Source organism: Rattus norvegicus, chromosome 5 (assembly GCF_021556685.1).
Source record: "Rattus norvegicus strain SHRSP/BbbUtx chromosome 5, alternate assembly SHRSP_T2T, whole genome shotgun sequence".
NCBI classification, from domain to species: Eukaryota; Metazoa; Chordata; class Mammalia; order Rodentia; family Muridae; genus Rattus; species Rattus norvegicus.
Window position 1 is genome coordinate 38,221,591 of NC_141538.1, and position 22,605 is coordinate 38,244,195.

General features: G+C 40.1%; 1 protein-coding gene and 1 pseudogene across 2 annotated transcripts in view; one reads left to right on the plus strand and one right to left on the minus strand.

Moving 5' to 3' along the window:
• The window catches only part of Cpne3 (copine 3), a 50,958-nt gene that overhangs the window by 16,951 nt on the left and 11,402 nt on the right, over positions 1-22,605 (minus strand). For both annotated transcript variants that reach the window (NM_001107917.3, XM_087548809.1), the window contains 7 exon segments: positions 647-745; positions 5,333-5,422; positions 7,931-8,014; positions 12,532-12,603; positions 14,221-14,295; positions 16,951-17,130; positions 17,829-17,968. In NM_001107917.3, the coding sequence (NP_001101387.2) occupies positions 647-745; positions 5,333-5,422; positions 7,931-8,014; positions 12,532-12,603; positions 14,221-14,295; positions 16,951-17,130; positions 17,829-17,960 (732 nt within the window). In that variant the 5' untranslated portion in view covers positions 17,961-17,968.
• LOC148005696 (large ribosomal subunit protein eL8-like) lies at positions 18,023-19,117 on the plus strand (annotated as a pseudogene).

Sequence of the window (22,605 nt, forward strand, 5' to 3'; positions counted from 1 at the left end):
CGCACTGTAGTTCCCAGCTACCTACTAAAGACCTTCTATTGGTTTAAACACGTGTGCAATCAGTCTTCTCTGGTGGATACTCCACAAGAGAAAACCCTTCCAAGTTTCAGGATATCCTATGGTTCTACTTAAACTGTGCATCAGTGACCCTTGGGCTTACCCCTAAATTTCAGCATTTTAGACTTGCAGGGAGGGGTGAAGTCCTATGAAAACACAAGAAGGGTAAACATGTAGATCACAGGACATCTGCCCTGCTTAGTTAACCCTGGGGGACTCACATGCACTACCGGAGCTGATCGTTCTGTTTTCCCTATGCGGGCAAAGCACTGCTCCATCCAGTACTGGAGTATGATGTGTTCTCTTCCAAGACATGGGAAGGACGAGCTACTTTCTATTCCTAGAGATGATCTTTGCTTTCTCCCTGTAGTCTAAAATCCTCACCTGGTGCTGATTACTATTACATCGTGTCCACTCAGTAATACACATATCCTACGCAAGAAATTTTACTACATGAAATTTGTAGGTTATAGGGCTTTAAGCAATAAACAATAAAAACATGATAAACCAATTGCTAAACCAAAGAAAAACATATAATGATAAACAACCATATTGAATATATTCTCATAGCTGCAAAGATATAACTTACAGGTGAGCTCCTGGAGGCTTCTTTGAGTTTTGTCATGGTGGTTTGAAATGTTCCAATGAGATCATGTGATCCATCATTGTCATAATCATAACACTCTACCTAGAATTAAATATACGGAAAATCAATATCATCTTATTAAAAAGTATTGGCTACAATAAGCATACCTTTTTAATTAAAATAAGAAAAATCTCTGATATCAGTATCTAATTGGAGGAAGAAGAGCTAACTAACTAGAGAAGTAATACGGAAGCATATTCAAGTCAGAGCGATCCTGAGAACAGGCTCTGCAGCATGGACGATGAAAACCACAAATATGGAGTCTATTTCACACAGGAAGCAATTCGTTGCTCCTCTACTGTGCTCTCTGGAGATGCTGATAGAAGGCTATGTGCAACCATTTCTAGTCTTTCATTTGCTTTACTTAATTATCACTGTGTAAGAGCTAGAAGCCAGTACCCCAGCAGCTAATAATGATGTAACTAAGTCCTAGATAATTTAGTTACAGGAAACATGTCTCAACAGATGCAACCCAAGGAGGCTGGGCCTGTAATTATGAGTTAGACATGACAGTCAGATCTGCTCTAACAATTGGAAATCTTACAGCATGAAGGAAAACCAGTTTCTGTGAAATTTCCATGCTAGGTTGTTCTTAGCAGGGTGTTGTGGGTTTTATTTTGTTTTTGTTTTGTGTATGTGTTAGATGACAGAAAAGTAAGTATTTACCAGAACGCCTGTTCTAGTGGGAAGATGAGGTGCTGTGAACTATTATTAGCTGATGTATTCAAGGCAGCTGACAGATCGGTGACAGGGAGGTGAACTTCCAAGACAGTCTTAATCAGACTACAGAATCTCAACACATCATTTCATCTACATGGATATTTTACACATACATAGTTCATATATGTTCTTAAATAGACCCGAGAGGCACACAGAAGGGAAAGGAATGGTATTATTCCTATTTTGAAGATGAAACTTGAGGTAATTAAGAACAAGGCCAACAGATGTTGCATCTCCTGTGATGAGCAGCAGGGATAAAGTGAAATCCCAATGATACTTCTGGAGCCTGCTTCAAGACAGAAGCTTCTTTTTTTGTGTTTTCTTCATTTTGGGGATGGGGGTGTGGTTATTGTTTTGTTTTGATGGTGAGGTTTTTTTGTTTTGTTTTGTTTTGTTTGGTTTGGTTTGGTTTGGTTTGTATGTTTGTTGATTTTTGAGACGGGTTTCTGTGTATAGTCATGGCTGTCCTGGAACTCACTATGTAGATCAGCATGGCCTCAAACTCAGAGATCTGCCGGCCTCTACCTCTCAAATGCTGGACAAAGCACAGGCTTCTAATTCTAACAAGAAGCATTTTGCATTTGCCTCTGTGAGGGCTCCAACAGGCTTCCAGCTTTCATGAAAATGGAGTGACCACCAAGGTACAATACTCAGGACATGTTCATTTGGCAGAATGTCTGTTTTCTTCTCAGTTCTACATACTGATTGTCCTTACCTAACTGGATGTCTTAGGATTCCTATGCTGTGAATAAATACCAGGGCCAAAAAAAAAAAAAAAAAATTCATTGTGGGGGGAAAAGGTTCATCTCACGTCTACCCCCACAGCATTGTTCATAACCAAAGGAAGTCAGGACAGGAATGGAACAAGGCAGGAACCTGAAGGCAGGAGCTGATGCAGAAGCCATGGAAAAGTGCCCCTTACAGTCTGCTCCTCCTGCCTTGCTTAGCCTGCTTTCTTACAGAATCTAGGACCACCTGCTGAGGGATGGCGCCCTCTACAAGGACCTGAGCCATACGCCCTACCACACCATTCATCAATTGAGAATATGAGGCTAATCTAACAGGGGCATTTTCTCAAGTGAGATTCCTTCTTCCAAAATGACTCTAGTTTGTGTCAAGTTGATGTAAAACTAGCTAGTACACTGGAAGTCTTTCATCCATTACTTGTATTTTCCTTATCTTTCAGGAACACTTAAAAGTCAATCAATCAATCACTCAATCACTCAATCAATCAAAACAGGAACATTCAAGAACAGCAATGTACTTTATTTAAAGGGCCTTACATTTTTGTCTATGCAAGTCTGACATTTTGACTCCTGCCCAACAGATTCAATACCCAATCGTAAACCAATGGCCTTAATATATTAAGGGGAAAAATTAGGAATTCTTTTCTTAAAGGAAACAAAGTTTCAAGAAGGCAGAAAACAACCCATCTTAATGCTTAAATGAGATCACTTTTAGCAGACATTCCTAAATTATGGCAAATGAAGCTACTTTACATTTAGATTCCGTGGAAAGAACATCAATTTATATGTAAGTCAAATAAGCTTCAGTATGGCTAAGGCTAAGTTAGACCTTCGTAAGAACTAAAATGTTTAAGACTAAGTTTGGATCAATTAAAGGGTTAAAAAATAGAAAATACATCTTAACAGTCCAAGTTCTGATTACTCACTACAGGAAATAAAGGGAAAAGCTCCCTCTTGTCCTCTCAAAGGCAGACACAACATCTTTAATGCCAGAATATGGTCGGACCAAGGCTGAGGGAGGAGGATTCATACCATTTTCCTTTCTTTTCAAGATTTAAACACCAGTACTATTCACCAGCATTATTTAAACACCAGCAAGCATATCTAAAGAACTTGTGAAATTTAAATGTATGCATATACACATAAGAGCACATGTACACATGTCAAGGATTGTACACACCACACAATGCACCCCCACTTTAGGCAAGGTGGTAGCATGCATGATATTTCTCTTTTTCTCTTCATCTTATAAAAATAACACATGCTAGAGTGACAACACAATGAAGGAACCACAGAAGATTCTGACTTTATTCTCTGCTCTGTAATTCTTTCCCATGCCTTTATGTAATTTCCACATGGGAGGTGAACTGCAGATGTGTGACTGATACTGCAAAGAAGTACAGAACTAGAGAACTAAAGTGAGCAATGGTGTGGAAAACCAAGTGTGTATATCAAAAACAAACCGAAAGATTTAGTAATGGAAGACATTCATCAGAAAATCAGTTTACTTACTAGAACAAATTGGCCCTGCAAGCATGCCACTGTGAGTAAAAATGTTTTAGAAAGATGTTTTGTTGTTAATTTGTCAGAAACAATCAAACAGTCAAGGCATAGGCTTCTCTCTGTGTATTTGTCTTAAAATGAGAATTTGTAGCTACTTCTATAACATCTTTACAGAATTCATAGTATAGACATCTAAGTATATTTTCACTGCTTTTTGACACACCGTACAAATCACACTGAACATTGGTCTTTATTTCTTAAGTTCTCGATAAACCAAGGACAACTTCTTCCCAAGCTTCGAAATTAAGTGGCTTGCATCTCTGCTGCTGTTTCATCAGTTTACAATGCCTTCACCTTCAATATTCTATTTTTACCCTCTTGTACAGTAGAAATTACTATCTGCATTATTAGCTAAGAGATGAGGTGACCTTCTCAACTTCCTTTACCTGGCTAAAGAGCTAAACCAAAATAAAAACTATAGTCTGACTCTAAACCATGATGCTTCCTATCATCTTTCCTCGTTTTATTATATTAACTATAACAAGAAACATCAACAAACAAAACCCCTGCATTTGCCGAGCTGCAAACCTGAGAAAGCCTTCTATACAGAGTTGTCTTGAGACGTATTTTACTGCTGAGGAGACAGTTCAGTCAGAAGGACCTGAACTTGGCTCTGAGACAGACGTCACCGTAAAAGGTGAGTGTGTTTTGGAGTGATACACAAAATACACACACACAAAGTCTGTGTGTGTTTACTGGCTGGCTGGTTGGGGTTTTGTTTTATTCAGTAAATACCTGCACATGAAAACATGCACAGTAACTGTGGAGACTTATCTGCTTTCCCTTGCTCTTACAATGCCTCCACTGTTCTTCTGTACAATAAAAGCCAGGAAGACTCTGAGATATCAGAAGAACTAACATCTGCTTTCCAAAAGGTACCCTCTAGACAAAGAACATGGTCAATGTCTGTATTTGCCTAGCAAATGAACTATATTAAAATGATGACATTTAAATTGGATGTCTTATTTTTTAAAACCAGTTAAAATGAAAATTATGCTGTAGCCTTCAGCATTAAGTCAACATATTAGACAGCATAGTCTAACATGAATGCCTATAGTGTCATTTACTTTAAAAAATTCTTAGATATTAACTTTAGATGATAGGTAAACATGTATTAGTCTGTAGGAGTTACATACAGTGTCTGAGTTGTTTATAGGATGACTTAAGTTTTTTACTTTACAATGTTGTAAAGGTGACACCATTCAGTAGACACTGCATGGATTTTACTTTTTAATGTCACCTTGTGCTAGCAACATGCGACAATTCTCTTTTAAAGTTATACAGTGTGGCAAGCCAAACCACCCACAAGACCACCACGAATACCAACACTTAACTGTGTACTAGGGTGCTGTATTTGGTAAGCTACGTATATTAAATGTATGCTAACATCCTTTCTTCCCTCCCGTACTCCCTTTTCCTCTTTTCTTTCCTTTCTTCCTGTCTCTCCCCCAAATAAACACAGGGCCTCAAGATCACTACGCAGTGTTCTAACAAAGCTACACATCTAGCCTAACTTATGAGGATTTCTATTTATGACCGGTTTATCTGGTCATAATCCCACAGCAAACTACAGAGCACATGTGTGACAAGTTCGGATTACCTTAATGGTCTTGTCCATATCTCCATAGCACAGAGAGTTGAGAGAGATTTTAAAAGGCTTCCACATGGGATTCAGGTTGTTTTTTATAACCTGTAAAGAACAAAGCATCTATCAGAACATGCAGTTCATCAGTATCTTGTTCTTGCCTCTCCTGGGTTCCTGCTACATTTTCACCACTCATCCCTCAACTTCTCTCTCGAATATTTCCAAGAAAAGTTAGTAGAATAATGAATTACAGTCATCTGAAAAGTGTAATAAACTGTCTAACTGCAGTACATTCTGACTAAAGAAAAAGCTGATGGGAAAACAGCTGCTAACAATGGCGAATTACAATGGTAGTTTACAGATTCTTGGAAACCAGCACGTCAACATGGTCCCAAAGTACTAAAAGATGGAGCGGGTAAGAATGAGAGCTATGGATACTGGGGAAATAGCTCAGCAGTTAGGAGCACTGGCTGTTCTTCCATAGGACCCAGGTTCGATTCCTAACATTCCCATGGTGGCTGACAACTGTCTATAGCTCCTGTTCCAGGGCATCCAGTGCCTTCTTTCTGGCCTCCATGGGCATTGCATGCACATGGGGCCCAGACGTACAAGTAAATAAAACATCCATATAAATTTAAAAAGATGGTTCTTGCTCTGTTGAACAAGAATTGAAAACTTAAATATAATTTTGAATTTTTAGGTTTCTATTACATAGACAGACATATATAAATATTTTTTGAAATATTTATGAATATATTTTTCATCTATGACCACTGAAAAAGACGGAAAAGTATGATATCGTAATATAGATTAACACATCTAGCACTCGGATCTTGGTCTCTAAATACTTTGTATTGTAAAACTTATTTCGGAGAAATTGTTTCTTGTAACTCTGAAATAGAAGAAAATAGAAACATATTCTACCAATACTGAAAATCCCAGGGTTCATCTGAAGAATCACTCCCTCATCAAGTCTGATTTGAACTGTATAAATGATATTAATGTATCATAACAATTTGTGAGTTTACAATGATAAAGAAGAGTGCTTACTAATGTAGGCATAAGGGTGTGGTGGTTTATACATGATGTCTCCCAAAGTCAAGGGCATCTGAATCCGTATTTTCCTCTTGGTAGTACTGATTAAGTAGGTTTAAGAGGTGCAGCTTGCTAAAGGAAGTTTGTCACTGGGGGGTGGGCTTTGAAATTTCAAGGACACTCAACATTGCTAGTTCATTCTACTTCCTGTGAGATTCAATTGTAAGCTCTCAGCTTCCAGTTCCAGTGACCACACCTCCAGTCTTCCACAAGGATCTCTTATCCCTCTGAAGCTGTAAACCCCAATAAACCCTTCCTTTAATAAGCTGCCATTACCATGGTGCTTTATTGCAGAACTAAAAAAGTAATTAATCCAGTGGTAATTTGAGGAAAACAAAATCACTATTTTTTAGATAATAATCAAACTGACTCAAGCAAGGATCATCACTGGTTGATGAAATCACTGGGCAAAAGCCTAGAGAAAGTAATTCATTCAGTCTCAAAGTATTACACCATAAAGAACTTATAAATTACAAATAGAGAACATAGGACTTTATGATTCACAGGTCTTATGGTCACCAGCTTAAACAAATTGCCTGATATCACTGGAACTGTGCAGTCTGAGAATCATGATTACAGAATATGTGGAGTGTTCTTGACATGTGGAGTAAACACAAGAATCTCCTCTAGTCTCCATAATTTGAACCATTCCATGGCATGGGCAGGTAAAAAGAAGTGGGTAACTACCTGGAAGCCTATCAGGAAAAAGGAAAACAAGAGGCCTCACAGAAACCTAGACAAAATACAATCTATATAAAATGTATTTGACACTGAGGAAATCTGAGCATGAGTGGTACACGGAATGGCATTAGTAAATCAATGATAACTTCCTTAGGTAATTTCCCAGTGATGCAGCATGCCCTTTACTCTTTTGAGACAGGGTGTTGCAATATAGGTCTGGCTGGCCTAGAATTTACTATGTAGACAATGCTGGCTCACAGAGATCTGTCTGTCTCCAGAGTGCTGAGATTAAAGGTATGCATTCCTTTTCCTGGCTGCCTTTACTTACTCCTGAAAACTGCCTGATGTAATATTTGAAGGGAATCTAGATGCTTGTAGTTTACATAAGGATGGTTTTCCAAATGAAAAATAAATTGGCTTTGGCTTCACTACTGTGGTATGTGAGTGGGTGTGTGTAGGGGTGTGTGTGTGTGTGTGTGTGTGTGTGTGTGTGTGTGTGAGAGAGAGAGCGAGAGAGTGCAATGAAGAACATTTAGTATTTTTTATATAATTTAAAGTTTTTTTAAATGTAAATAATTAAGCATGGCAGTGTCTCTTTTTTAAGAGAAAAAAATCAAATAAATGAGCATTGTTTATAACTGACTGCATAGAAATCTGAATTAAAATGATTATTTTCTGTGTATTCAAGGCCAACATGGCTTATACAGTAAGTTCCAGGACAGTCAGTGCTCTATATAGAGTGTGTCTTAAAAAATTTTTGGATGTATGTGTGTATTAATTATTATTATAATATTGCCAAAGAAAACTATCATTCTACTTTCAGATTCAAGAACTTACCTCTGTTCGGTGAACCATCAGCCAGTGGCCATCTGATGTCTGCTTGTGAAACTCCAGGTATGGATCTGACTTCCCAAAGAGATCCTGCATTTGAACAGCATCTTTCATTATCTTAAACCCTATGTAAACACACCTTAAACATGTTATACATGTATATATTTTTATACAAGCACATAGGTCCAACTCCACAGTAATGATACACTGGTTGCAAATATCAATCCCATTTTCTCTATCACTAACTTTTATGTGTGAAAGTCTACCAGGGAGAACTATTAAAAGGCACTGTGATGAACAACCCTATGTTTCAAACCATGGTACTTTAAAATGTTAAGATGTGTTTTGGCTCCATGTCAGCATTTTAACTTTCCACTCACCTAGTATTTAGTACACAGATGATACCCCAAACATTAGTCATACCAACTCTATGAAAACAGGACAGTTAGCTAAAGGGAAAAGACTGCAGGCTTTAATAACTCCTGAAGTCATATACATTATCAACTGAGAGATATGGGCTTTAACTTGTATCTCAGAAAAAAACAAAACAAAACAACTTTTCCTATCTGGCACAGGGGCTCACACCTATAATCTCAGTACTCGGGAGGCAGAGACAGGAGGACTGTCATGAGTATAAGGTTAAAAACATAAGAATATTATCTTTAAAAGAGAAAGGGAGTTGGCGACATCTATAGCTCAGAAGTTACAAGTGCCGGCTGCTTGACATGGACTAATTCAGATCCCAGCATACACGTCTTACAGACATCTGCAACTCTGGCTCTGAGGGATCCAATGCTCTCCTCTTGCTTCTGTGTACACAATCACAAGTGCACAGGCACATAAATTCTCACACACACACACACACACACACACACACTCTTAACCTTTAAAAGAAAAGTTTTCTGTGTCTGTATATATACTAAAAAGACCCAGAAACAAACCCTGAGTAAGAGCAAGAGCAAATGGTAACACACAGCCACTAAAATGACACCCGGCTCCTTTTAATGTGTCAGTCTAGGATGGAGATTAGAAAACAATTAACACGGAGCATCATGTCAAGTGACAGAACTGGAACGAGGGGACTAACTACAGATACTTGTTACTGGTCTGCTTCAAACCTGAGACTGAGGCTGGGAATAATTTGAATATCAGCCAAAATTTGCCCATTGTAGCTAGCAGTTGTTAATGTTAAACATAAGCTTATAGATATTTAAAGACTGACATAGGACAACAAAAAATTCTTAGTGGTCACATCTAGAAGATGGTAGGGAATCAACTTATTCAGAAAAAAAAGAGGTATGCAGAGAATATCAAAGGCTTAGTACTTCCTGTCGAGAAGACCCTGTGAAACAGAGAAATGTGGGCATGAGATGCTCCAGTACTTGCTGCTCTTCCAGAGGACCCAGGTCAACTTCCAGGATCCACACAGTGATCCGAGCACCTCCAAAGGCTTCATGCGCACACATACACATAGGGAAAACATTAACATGCATAACAACCGCATGCATAAAATAAAATAAAAAAATCTAATAACACCCCTCTCAAATAAAAATGGAGAAATAGAGCCAGGCATGGTGGCACATGCACACCTGGGAGGCAGAGATAGGTAGATCTCTTTGAGTTTGAGGCTAGTGAGTTCCATTACAGCCAGGGCTGTTACATAGAGAAACCCTGCCTCAAGACACCAAAAACCAATCAATCAATCAATCAATCAATCAATCAGAGAGATTCAGTTTGGGGAAACATCTTTCTGTGGAAGCATTTCTTACTAAGAACATCACTGTTTTGCAGACCCGCAAGAATATAACATGTGCAGATAGCTATCATCAGTAGTCATTAAAATTACCAAAAAATACAGCACAGTATTAACTCCCTGATGGAGTTACATATCACAGCTGATGAAACTGTTTTGCCAACACTTTAAAATACCATCAGATCAGCTTACTAGAGTTAGGAAACAGAAAATAAAGCAAGAGAAGTGATGCCACCGGGATTTTATTAGCTACCTGCAGAATGTACAAACTTCCACAGAACAGAGGAATCTGTTTCCTAAATGTACAGACAGACAAATGAATAGACGTGGGTGGGGAAGGAAGAAGAGAGGGAGTGAGGGACAGATGGCAAGACAGACACAACAAAGAAGAATTTATAGATCAAATAGCATCTTAAGAGGCGTTTAAAATATTACACTTTAAATGGTCTTTAGAAACATCCCAAAATATTTGCATGCAAAATGACATGGTGTCTGGGAAGAGGGAAAGTGGCTATAGAGAAACAAAATTCACCACGAATCACAAGTGTTAGGATGGGTGATAGAACACGGTATTTCTTGGGTGATTTTTTTTTTTTTTTTGCTTTGTTCTGTTTTTTGTTTGTTTGTTTGAGATGGCTTATCATTATGTATTATAGGCTGGCCTGGAACTCACTTTGTAGACCAGGCTGCCTTTGTCTCCCACATGCTTAGATTTAAGGTGTACATCACCACATATGGCAATACAGTATTTTAAAAAATGTTATTGTATTAATGTATCTATGTTAATTTTTAAAGACTAGAAACTAGTCTTAAGATACTTTGAAACTAAGTTTTAAGGAAAACAAAAATTGTGAAGAACACTGTACACTGATGTGTATTCAAGTAGTGCAATGCAAGAGCGTTAGCTAATTTATACTTAATAAGCCACAGGCGTTTTACTTTTCCCCTAAAGGTTACTAAAATACTTTCTTAAACTTTACCATAATATTAATGCTTGTATTCTTTTAATCTTTAATTGCATCTTATTGAAAAGCTGAAGGGAACTGGGTTCTGTTTAAGCATAGTCAGAAAAGGAATAAGGGAGCAGGAGAAAGGGAATGGGGAGGGAGGAAGGGGGGAACAGCACTCTGCTCAGATGAACAGTTCATGCTAACTACATTGTGTTTTGTGGTGAGGGATTTGTTTTTTATTTACATTTAAAATGTTATCCCCTTTCTGGTTTTCCATCCATAACCCCCATCTCATCCTCCCTCACCCTGCTTCTATGAGGGTATTCCCCCACCTACCCATACCTTCCTGACCCCCTGTCCTGACATTCCCTTACTCTGGGGGTTTGAACCTTGGCAGGACAAAGGGCTTCTCCTCCCATTGGTGCCCAACAAGGCCATCCTCTGCTATAAATGAAGCTGGAGCCATGGGCCAGTCCATGGTTACTCTTTGGATGGTGGTTTATAGTCCCTGGGAGCTTTGATTGGTTGGTACTGTTGTTCTTATGGGGTCGCAAACCCCTTCAGCTCCTTCAATCCTTTCTCTAACTCCTCCAATAGGGACCCTGTTCTTTAGTTCAATGGTTGGCTGTGAGCGTCTGCCTCTGTATTTGTCATGCTCTGACAGAGCCTCTCAGGAGACAGCTCTATCAGGCTCTTGTCAGCATATACTTCTTGGCATCAGCAATATTGTCTGGGGTTGGTGGCTATATGTATATGGGTTGGATCCCCAGGTAGGGCAGGCTATGAATGGCCATTCCTTCATTCTCTGCTCCAAACTTTGTCTCCATATTTCCTCCTATGAGTATTTTTGTTCCCCCTTCTAAGAAGGACTGAAGCATCCACACTTTGGTCGTCCTTCTTGAGCTTCATGTAGTCTGTGGATTGTATCTCGGGTAATTAGAGCTTTTGGGTTAATAACTACTTATCATACCTGCATACCATGTGTGTTTTTCTGTGACTGGGTTACCTCACTCAGGATGATATTTTCTAGTTCCATCCATTTACCTAAGAATTTCATGAAGTCATTGTTTTTAATAGCTGAGTAGTTCTCCATTGTATAAATGTACCACATTTTCTGTATCCATTCCTCTGTTGAGGGACATCTGGATTCTTTCCAGATTCTGGCTATTATAAATAAGACTGCTATGAACATAGTGGAACGTGTGTTCTCGTCATATGTTAGAGTGTCTTTTGGGTATATGCCCAGGAGTGGTATAGGTAGTACTATGTCCAATTTTCTGAGGAACCTCCAGACTGATTTCCAGAATGGTTGTACCAGTCTGCAATCCCACCAACAATGGAGGAGTGTTCCTCTTTCTCCACATCCTTGCCAGCATCTGCTACTGCCTGAGGTTTTGATCTTAGCCATTCTGACTGGTGTGAGGTGGAATCTCAGGTTGTTTTGATTTGCATTTCCCTGATTAAAAAAACCACTGAACATTTCTTTAGGTGCTTCTCAGTCATCTGATAATCCTCAGCTGAGGATTCTTTGTTTAGCTCTGTACTCCATTTTTAATAGGGTTATTTGATTCTCTGGAGTCTAACTTCTTCAGTTCTTTGTATGTATTGGATATTAGCCCTCTATCAGATATAAGATTGGTAAAGATCTTTTCCCAATCTGTTGGTTGCTGATTTTTCCTAATGACAGTGTCCTTTGCCTTACAGAAGATTTGCAGTTTTGTGAGGTCCCATTTGTTGATTCTTGATCTTAGAGCATAAGCCATTGGTGTTCTGTTCAAGAAATTTTCCCAGTGCCCATGTGTCTGGTGCCTCTACTTTCTAACTGCATTGTTAATATCTCAAAAAAGAACCAGTGCTGGGAAAAAGTGATCCTTTTCCTTGCACAATATACAAAATGTACCTACCTTATTATCCAGTTTTCTGGCTTCCATTTCAAACAGTACCACTCTGTTATCCTTTATTTCTTCTGCTAAAATCTACAAGTACATAAAGCAGGTGAAGGAAAATGAATACATACAAACCAAGCACTTTCTTTTTATTGCATTGTATTTGCAGCTTGGGATTGACTCCAGGATGTGGCACAAGTTAGGCAAGCACCATACCATTGACAAAACTGTTTTTAAGTGTGGTTCCCTAGAAAGCCATGTTTCAGGTGTGTGTACAGCAGGGGTGAGGTAAGCAGTGCTTATCACACAATGTGTTTATAAACATATTTCCACTGTGGATATGGTCAAGAATGTTCAAGGATAAAACTAACGGCCAAAAAAAATTTTGGTTCTGTAAACTACATATTCCTAATCCATAGAACATTCAAAGTACAAGAAGACTGAAGGATAGATATCCTTTACACAAAACCAGCTAAAAATCTGCACACATTGATTGAGAAGGAATATTAAATAAATCCTTTCTTAGACCTCTAAAGTAAAATATGAGCCCAGCACTTTTCGTCTGGTATAACTGCAAGAGCCACTCTACCCTAAGTCAAATGCCAGGCTATCTCAACTCTCTTTGTATTAACTCCACTATAGCAAAGTCTACACAAGGGGTTGGGGCTGTCATGGGGGTAGGGGAGTTAAGGCTCAGAATTGCTCCTCTCCAAAGAAATCCTTAGAAAAAGGCAAAACACTTATTGATCTGAAATGAAGCCACAGTATCTTAACTATTAGTAAAGTTCTCTGTAGTACAAAGTCAGCACTCTCAATTGTCTAAACATTCTTGTCCTCGTTGGAAATCTAAGATAGAACTAGAAGCTGCTGAGGAAAATGTACTTGATAATTGTTATAACCAGATTCTATATCACAGAAAACTAGTTAGAATACTATCACTGATGAAGGAAATACTACAAGAAAAGGTATCCAAAAGCTTGTCATCATACTAACTGTAAACTTAGAGTATGGTAAAGCATACATATTCTTTGCTCATAGCTAAATAATGAGCCACGGAAACCCTGCGTGTGATGCTATGTGCAGATGCAAGGACAGGAAGCCAGGATAAAGAGCTTCTATGACTTTTTCATTGGTTCTGTCTGGTCTGCTTGTTTTTTGTTTTTCCTTTTTTTCCCCCTCCTCTTTTACTTCTGAGACACAAAATCATTTCCTAGTACTAGCTAATCAAGAACTCACTGAATAGACTAGGCTGGCCTTGAACTTTGGGTGATTCTCTTGCTTCAAGCTCCTGAGTGCTAAAATAACAGGAATACACCACCATGCAGTCTACACGTTTATAGGTTCAACGGTCCTGTTATAACATCCATTTAGAATAAGATCCACCATGGAAAGCTTTCATTGTAGTAAGAAGACCATGTATCCTATACAGAGAGCCAAAGTAATTCAGTACTAAACCTTTTCTCTCTAACTGAAGAACTGACACATTCATGGAAGATGTACACCTGAGCTTAACAGACAACTTATGACAACTGAAGGAAGGGATTCCATTGTTGTCTTTTGTTACCATGACAGTTGCCATTAGTGATGACAGGCCAGAGTAAATGGAACACAATGTTCAAGACCAACTGATCAGACACAGCTATAGAGTATTTGCTTAGTAGACTAGGAGACTCTATTTCTTGAAGCAAAAGACGATGTGATCTTTACCGTAATACTCCCTTGCCCTGCAGGTTTGCCATTTTTGAGCACCAGTGGTCGAGTCAGCTTCTTACTGGAAACAATCTGTTAAAAGTAGAAAGTAATACTTCATCACTTAAGTTGCTGAAATGCATACTTAAAAAAAAAAAGAACTTGAGTGTAAAGTTCAGTTACAGTCAGTAGAGGGACATTAAAACTGCATTCCTTAAAAACATTTAAAAGGCATCTCCACATTTACAACCCATTTGAAAAGGTTTCCAAGGCCTTCACTCTGGCAGATAGTATCTGTCCGGACATTAGGTTGTTCATTCATTACTTTATACATTAGCTCCTTCCTGAGAATGGGAGAGAGTCCAGCATTTCATCTCTCAACAAACTCTGAGTAGAAACCCGCCTGCCATGCCTTCCCTCCATGATGGACTCCAGTCTTGCTTGAAATGTGAGCCAAGATAAATCTTTTTTAAGCTGCTTTGCCAGGCATTTAGTCACAGCAATGAGAAAAGGGAAGTCACACAAATAACCTATTTATTTCATGAATAACCTTCAAAGATCTTATCACCTCCACTCCAAAAGGGAGCTACACGATGAAAGATCCACCCTGGCTCAAACAAGGAACTACAAAATAAACCTTCTCCGAAGAAAAATGAACTATTCTTCCTTAAATCCTTCGTCAGATATCTCATGACTGCCATAAGATACTAGCAAACACAGCACAACGGTGAATGAGAGGGGCTGCTGCTGGGATGAGCCTGGCCCTGTGTTCCTTACGTCTTTTGAACTACGTGGGAGGACTATAAAAAGAGTTTGGAATGTGGTGTTAGAAAAATCCTAGAATGCTAAAAGCAATACTCAGTGGGTCATTTGGTGGCAACTTAGAAAGCCAGAATGCTATGCTACAAAAACAGCAGAGACTTAGATCATGAGGTTTCAGAGGGGAACAAGGACTCTCACGAATGGGGCTATAGGCTAGCGTACTGGCTGGTTTTGTGTGTCAACTTGACACAAGCTGAAGGTATTACAGAAAAAGGAGTGTCAGTTGTGGAAATGCTTCCAAGAGACCCAGCTATAAGGCATTTTCTCCACTAGTGATCAAGCGGGGAGGACCCAGCCCATTGTAGGTGGTGCCATCCCTGGGCTGGTGGTTTTGGGTTCTATAAGAGAGCAAGCTGAGCAAGCCATGGGAAGCAAACCAGTAAGTAACATCCCTCCATGGCCTCTGCATCAGCTCTTGCTTCCTGATCAGTGTGAGTCCCAGTCCTGACTTCCTTTGGTGATGAACAGCAATGTGGACGTGTAAGCTGAATAAACCCCTTCCTTCCCAACTTGCTGCTTGGTCATGATGCTTATGCAGTACTAGAAACCTTGACTAAGACAGCTAGTGATGGCATATTTAGCAAAGAATTTGGCCACCTTCTGCCCATGCCCAGAGCATATGGATGGGGCTGAATTCAATAGTAATGGTCTAATTCGTTTGGTGGAGAAAAATCTCAAGACAGAGCATCCAAGCTGTGTAATGGTTACTGCTCTCCACTCTGACCCAGGTAGGTCTACAGTAGGAAAGAACTACTGGCAGCAAAGGAAATGTTTTAAAAAAAAATACATCAAGGAAAAATGAAAATTTAATGTTACAGATTAGGTAAATGCTGAGAAAGCAGACATAATTGTTTAAAGAGATTAGTATTGTTAAGGAGAAATCTTTTGCTTTGCAGTGAGAGAAAGATTTCTCACTCAAGACCCAAATCATCTTTTGAAAATTAAAATGCAAATGAAAGGAAAGAGCTTAAACCAAAACCACAACTGATGGACCTCTTTACAGGAGAACAACCCCTGGAACAGTGGTTTTCAACCTGGGGTTGCCACCGCTCTGGGAGTCACAGGACCCTTTCACAGGGCTAACTAAGACCATCAGAAAACACAGATGTTTACATTATATTCATGACAGTTGCAAAATCATAGTTACAAAGTAGCAATACAGATAATGTTACCATCGGAAGTTACCACACCAGGAACATATTAAAGTGTTACAGAATTAGAAAGGTTGAGTCTTACTGGGGTCAACCTAGAAAAGTACACTAACCAAATGCAACTGATGTCCAAGAGGGCTATTACAGTTACCAACCAAAAAAATTATACTAAGAACTTGTGGTGGTTAAAATAAAAATGATCCCTATCAGCTCATATATTTGAATGCTTAGACATTAGGGAGTGGTACTACTTGACAGGGATTACAAAGTATGGCTTTGTTAGAGGAAGTGTGTTAGGGGGTGGGGGTTGAGGGGTGTTGAGGTTTCAAAGCTCAAGCCAGGCCAAGCGTCTTTCTCTTCCTGCTGCCTGTGATCACGATGTATAACTCTCAGCTGCTGTGTCTGCCTGTGTGCCACCATCATGAAAATGATGGACTGACACTCTAAACTGTAAGCCAGCCCCAATTATATGTTTCTTTTATAAGAGCTGCTGTGGTCATAATGTCTCTTCACAGCAATAGCACACTTTCTATGACACAATGTTTTTCAAAAACACCCAACTCTTTGGTTTAAAATCTACATAAAATAGCTGGGTGTGATGGCATATACCAGTAATCACAGCATTACGGAAGCAGCAGCTCAAGGGTTACCAGAAGTTTAAGGCCAAACTGGGCTACATAGCAATGAGGTCGCCAACCATTGCTAGGTAGTGAGATGCTATAACAACAAAATAAAACAAAACAAACATTCAGAACAAATCAAACTAGATACTCACTTGTCCAAGGGTGACTTCACATTCTCCCAAGAAGTCATCATCACTCAGCTCGATAGTTTTGTTGTCAATATCATAGATTCCAAACTTCAATTTCTGAACCACTTCAAAGTAGTAATCAATGACAAATGTCTTAGAAAATTTGGGATTCAAAGAATTCTTAATCCTTTCTGTGCGTTCAACCTATACTCATCCCAAAAAACAAAAACAAACAAACAAAAAAAACCAAAAAGATTTTCAGATCCAAGTAGTACTTAGATTTTTAACATCTTTATGTACTGGATATAATTACACATAAGCATAAGACTAAATGTCTTTAAATGTATGTATATGTGGGGTGCACAGGTACTATATACCATGTATGTGGAGGTTAGGGTTCAACTTGCAGAGGTCAGCCAACAACTGTAAAGTCAGTTCCTTCCTTCTACCACATGGGTTCTGGAGATCAAACTTAAATTACCTGGTTTAGCCATCTAGTCACTGAGCCATCTCACTAGCCCACTTATTTATCTTTTGGAAATTTCTCTATGTACTTGAGGAATTGTACTATCGATGACAAATTTGTCAAAAAAAAAAATTGCACTAACAGATGAGATGGTCCAGTTAATGTGTGTGGTGCTTCCCCTGCAAGTACATCCGGGTATTACACAGGTACTGTGCCTCCAAGTCAGAGGGAGTGTTGGATCCCCTGGAACTGGAGTTGTAGGTGGCTGATCCACGGTGTGGGGCTGGGAGTAGAGCCTATGTTGTCTGGAAGATCAGCCAGGGTTCTTAAGCTAACTCTTCAGTCCTGTGGTATTATTTTTAACATTTTAAAGTAAGCTCTTAACATTGACAAAAAGAAATAAGGACCAGTTTTCACCCATATTATTCAGGATTACCTCATACCACTGTTGACCACTGGTGTTCAAAAACAACACACATAAAGGGTCGGACTTTGACGTTAGATCAGTATCCAAAAGGCTGTTACAGGAAATATTTAGCTCCACCTTCGTGACGCACTGCGCAGCCATGTCTTCAGCTATGGGAGAACCAATGAGAAACAGGATCTTTAGGAAACACTCTGAAGCTCTTAATGGAGATAGCTGAATTCCTAAGGCAAACTGTCAGCGGGGACTTACTGATCAGCTCTGCAGAATGGGACTGCTACTTGAGCCTCTTGGGAATAAAGGTCTTTAGTAGCTTAGTCCAATAATACTTTATTCTTCTGTAGAGTAAAGCTTACTCACCATCCAGCAGTAAAATATACTTTCAAGATAGCAATTAAGGAATTTCTGTGGCCGCTTACTTATCACCCACGATTCCCTCTTCCTTCTCTCTCCTCCAGCTGAGCAAAGAAAAGAAGGCCAAGGGGAAGAAGGTGGCCCTAGACCCCGCCATTGTCAAGAAACAGGAGGCCAAAAAAGTGGTCAATCCTTTATTTGAGAAAAGGCCCAAGAACTTCGGCACTGATCAGGGTATCCAGCCCAAAAGAGATCTAACACGCTTCGTCAAATGGCCCGGCGGCAGCAAAGAGCCATCCTCTATAAGTGGCTCACAGTACCTCCTGCCATTAACCAGTTCACCCAGGCCCTGAACAGGCTAACAGCGACTCAGCTGCTTAAGCTTGCCCACAAGTACAGCGCAGAGACAAAGCAGAAGAAGCCAAGACTGCTGGCCCGTGCTGAGAAGAAAGCTGCTGACAAAGGGGACGCCCCAACTGAGAGACTGCCTGTCCTCTGAGCAGGGGTCAATACAGTCACCACTTTGGTGGAGAACAAGAAAGCTCAGCTGGTAGTGATTGCCCATGATGTAGACCCCACTGAGCTGGTGGTTTTCCTGCCTGTCCTGTGTTGAAAGATGGGGGTGCCCTACTGTATCATCAAGGGAAAGGTCAGGCTGGGCTGCCTGGTCCGCAGGAAGACATGCACCACTGTTGCCTTCACACAGGTTAACTCGGAAGGCAAGGGTGCTCTGGCTAAGCTGGTGGAAGCTATCAGGACCAATTATAATGACAGATATGACGAGATCTGCTGACACTGGGGTGGCAACGTCCTGGGTCCTAAGTCTGGCTCTCATTGCCAAGCTGGAAAAGACAAAGACTAAAGAATTCGCCACTAAACTGGGTGAAATATACACCAAGTTTTCTGTACATAAATATAATTATAAAATTAAAAAAGATAGCAATTAAGGCATTAATCCTCTGCTTATATAATGTACTATAAAATATATTGGAAAACTGTCATGTTCTGTTTAGAGAAGACTCTGATAGCAAACTCTTAAACTCAAGCATATTTATCAAGTGTCCCCTGAGGTAATCTCTTGGGAAAGGCAGATACCTCACCCCAGTGACAGGGAGAAAAGAGAAAAGTAAATGTCCAATCGTATTAAAAGCATTCCAGACAAATGGGATCTCATAAAACTGCAAAGCTTCTGTAAGGCAAAGGACACTGTGGTTAGGACAAAACGGCAACCAACAGATTGGGAAAAGATCTTTACCAATCCTACAACAGATAGAGGCCTTATATCCAAAATATACAAAGAACTCAAGAAGTTAGACCGCAGGGAGACAACCCGATTAAAAATGGGGTTCAGAGCTAAACAAAGAATTCACAGCTGAGGAATGCCGAATGGCTGAGAAACACCTAAAGAAATGTTCAACATCTTTAGTCATAAGGGAAATGCAAATCAAAACAACCCTGAGATTTCACCTCACACCAGTGCGATTGGCTAAGATCAAAAACTCAGGTGACAGCAGATGCTGGCGAGGTTGTGGAGAAAGAGGAACACTCCTCCATTGTTGGTGGGATTGCAGGCTGGTAAAACCATTCTGGAAATCAGTCTGGAGGTTCCTCAGAAAATTGGACATTGAACTGCCTGAGGATCCAGCTATACCTCTCTTGGGCATATACCCAAAAGATGCCTCAACATATAAAAGAGACACGTGCTCCACTATGTTCATCGCAGCCTTATTTATAATAGCCAGAAAATGGAAAGAATCCAGATGCCCTTCAACAGAGGAATGGATACAGAAAATGTGGTACATCTACACAATGGAATACTACTCAGCTATCAAAAACAACGAGTTTATGAAATTCGTAGGCAAATGGTTGGAACTGGAAAATATCATCCTGAGTGAACTAACCCAATCACAGAAAGACATACATGGTATGCACTCATTGATAAGTGGCTATTAGCCCAAATGCTTGAATTACCCTAGATCCCTAGAACAAACGAAACTCAAGACGGATGATCAAAATGTGAATGCTTCACTCCTTCTTTAAATGAGGAAAAAGAATACCCTTGGCAGGGAAGGGAGAGGCAAAGATTAAAACAGAGACTGAAGGAACACCCATTCAGAGCCTGTCCCACATTTGGCCCATACATATACAGCCACCCAATTGGACTAGATGGATGAAGCAAAGAAGTGCAGACCGACAGGAGCCGGATGTAGATCGCTCCTGAGAGACACAGCCAGAATACAGCAAATACAGAGGCGAATGCCAGCAGCAAACCACTGAACTGAGAATAGGTCCCCTATTGAAGGAATCAGAGAAAGAACTGGAAGAGCTTGAAGGGGCTCGAGACCCCAAAAGTACAACAATGCCAAGCAACCAGAGCTTCCAGGGACTAAGCCACTACCTAAAGACTATACATGGACTGACCCTGGACTCTGACCCCATAGGTAGCAATGAATATCCTAGTAAGAGCACCAGTGGAAGGGGAAGCCCTGGGTCCTGCTAAGACTGAACCCCCAGTGAACTAGTCTATGGGGGGAGGGCGGCAATGGTGGGAGGGTTGGGAGGGGAACACCCATAAGGAAGGGGAGAGGGGAGGGGGATGTTTGCCCGGAAACCGGGAAAGGGAATAACACTCGAAATGTATATAAGAAATACTCAAGTTAATAAAAAAAAAAAAAAAAAAAAAAAAAAAAAAAAAAAAAAGCATTCCATCCTTACAAACAGCTAAAAGGCAAACCTTTACCAACAGAGTTACTTTGAGAATGAGAAGCCAAAATGGTCATACATGGAGATGTTCTTCCGGGATTTTCCAGGAGCTCCTGGGAACTCCAGCACGACAGGTTCTTATAGCTTCCCTTTTCATTCCTGCTAGATGTTTAAATGTCCAGTTTGATGATGTTTTGCTATTTATCTGTTTTTTCTACCTATGTTGTGTAAGGTACAACTTGGATATCATCTCTAGATGATTCCAATGAGAATGTTCCACCAGTAGCGTTCAGCGACTTATTGTAGCTGATTCGCCATGGTTTGCCAAGAAATACCAGTTAGTCTAACTTCTACAGACCTCCCTTCTTTAACCACCAAACACATGAAGAGGAATCAGGGTAAGGCAGAGAGTGAGTTCCACAAGAGCCAGGGCTATGAGTAGAGAAAGTATCTCAGGGCTAAGTGCAGAGAAATCTTGAAAAAAAATTCCAAAAAAAGAGGGGGCAGGGGTAGGAAAGCCTGCAGTACTGAGAGTGAGATGATTTCCTCCTTGGAGCTGCAAGTACCATGGTACCACCAAGAGGAACAGAGTGCTATATTCCCCAAAAGTATGCCAACAGACCAGCTGTCTAGCATAAAGCAGTCTACTATCTCAGCACCAGTTAGCTAGCTCCATGCAGTGTAAGCCTTTCTGATCCTGCATTTCCTGTACTTTATTATCACATTCCATGACGATTTTCCTGGTTATGTCAACACACACTAAACTGTCTCCCAATCCTGCTGCTTTCATAGCAAAAGACTGGAACAGTATTAAAAATTAATATCAAATTTTGAAAGTTGGGTGTGATATCACACACCTATCAATATCCATAGTATTCAAGATGCTAAAAAAAAAAAAAAAAAAAAAGGCAGATCACATGTACAAGGCCAGGCTTATTTAAAACCAAATCAAATATGGAGGAATGCACACCTCCGTTAAACTTAGCACCTAGATCCAGGTGTGTAAACACAGGTAAACCACACTTCAACTTCCTAAGCCTAAATTTCCGCACAGAAGCAAACTAAATCTGAAATTGCCAAGCGTATCACCTCGGACACAGAACCTATGCAAAAAGCAATTTTTATCAGAAGAGATTAGGTACAATCAGGGTGGTATGGCCCATACACTATGACAATGGAAACTCTCAGGACTCTATGAGGGTGACTCTAGCTAAGACTTGTAGCAATGGAGGATACAGAACCCAAAAGGGCCATCTCTTGCAACCAGAAAAGAGTTCCAATGGAGGGATTGGGACACCAACCAACCAATACCTGAGACCCACATTTTTTTTTAACCTGCCAAAAAGATATGCAGGGGGTACAGATGGAGCAGAATTTGGAAGAATGGCCAACCAATGACTGGCCCCTTGAGACCTATCCCATGAGAGAGTGCCTACACTGACACTATTAATGATGTTCCTCTATACTTCCAAAAAAGCATGTAGCGTAACTGTCATCTGAGAGGCTTCAGCCAGCAGCTGTTGGAAAGGGTGGCCCACAGCCAAACACTAGTCGGAGCTTAGGGAATTCTATGGAAGAGAGGGACAAAGGATTGAAGAAACCAAAGAGGTCAAGGTCACCACAAGAAAAGATACAGAATCAACTAGTGCTCCACAAGAGTGAACCACCAAACAGCACACATGGGCTGGGCCTAGGCCCTCAGCAGTGTATAACAGCTGTGCAGCACCATCTT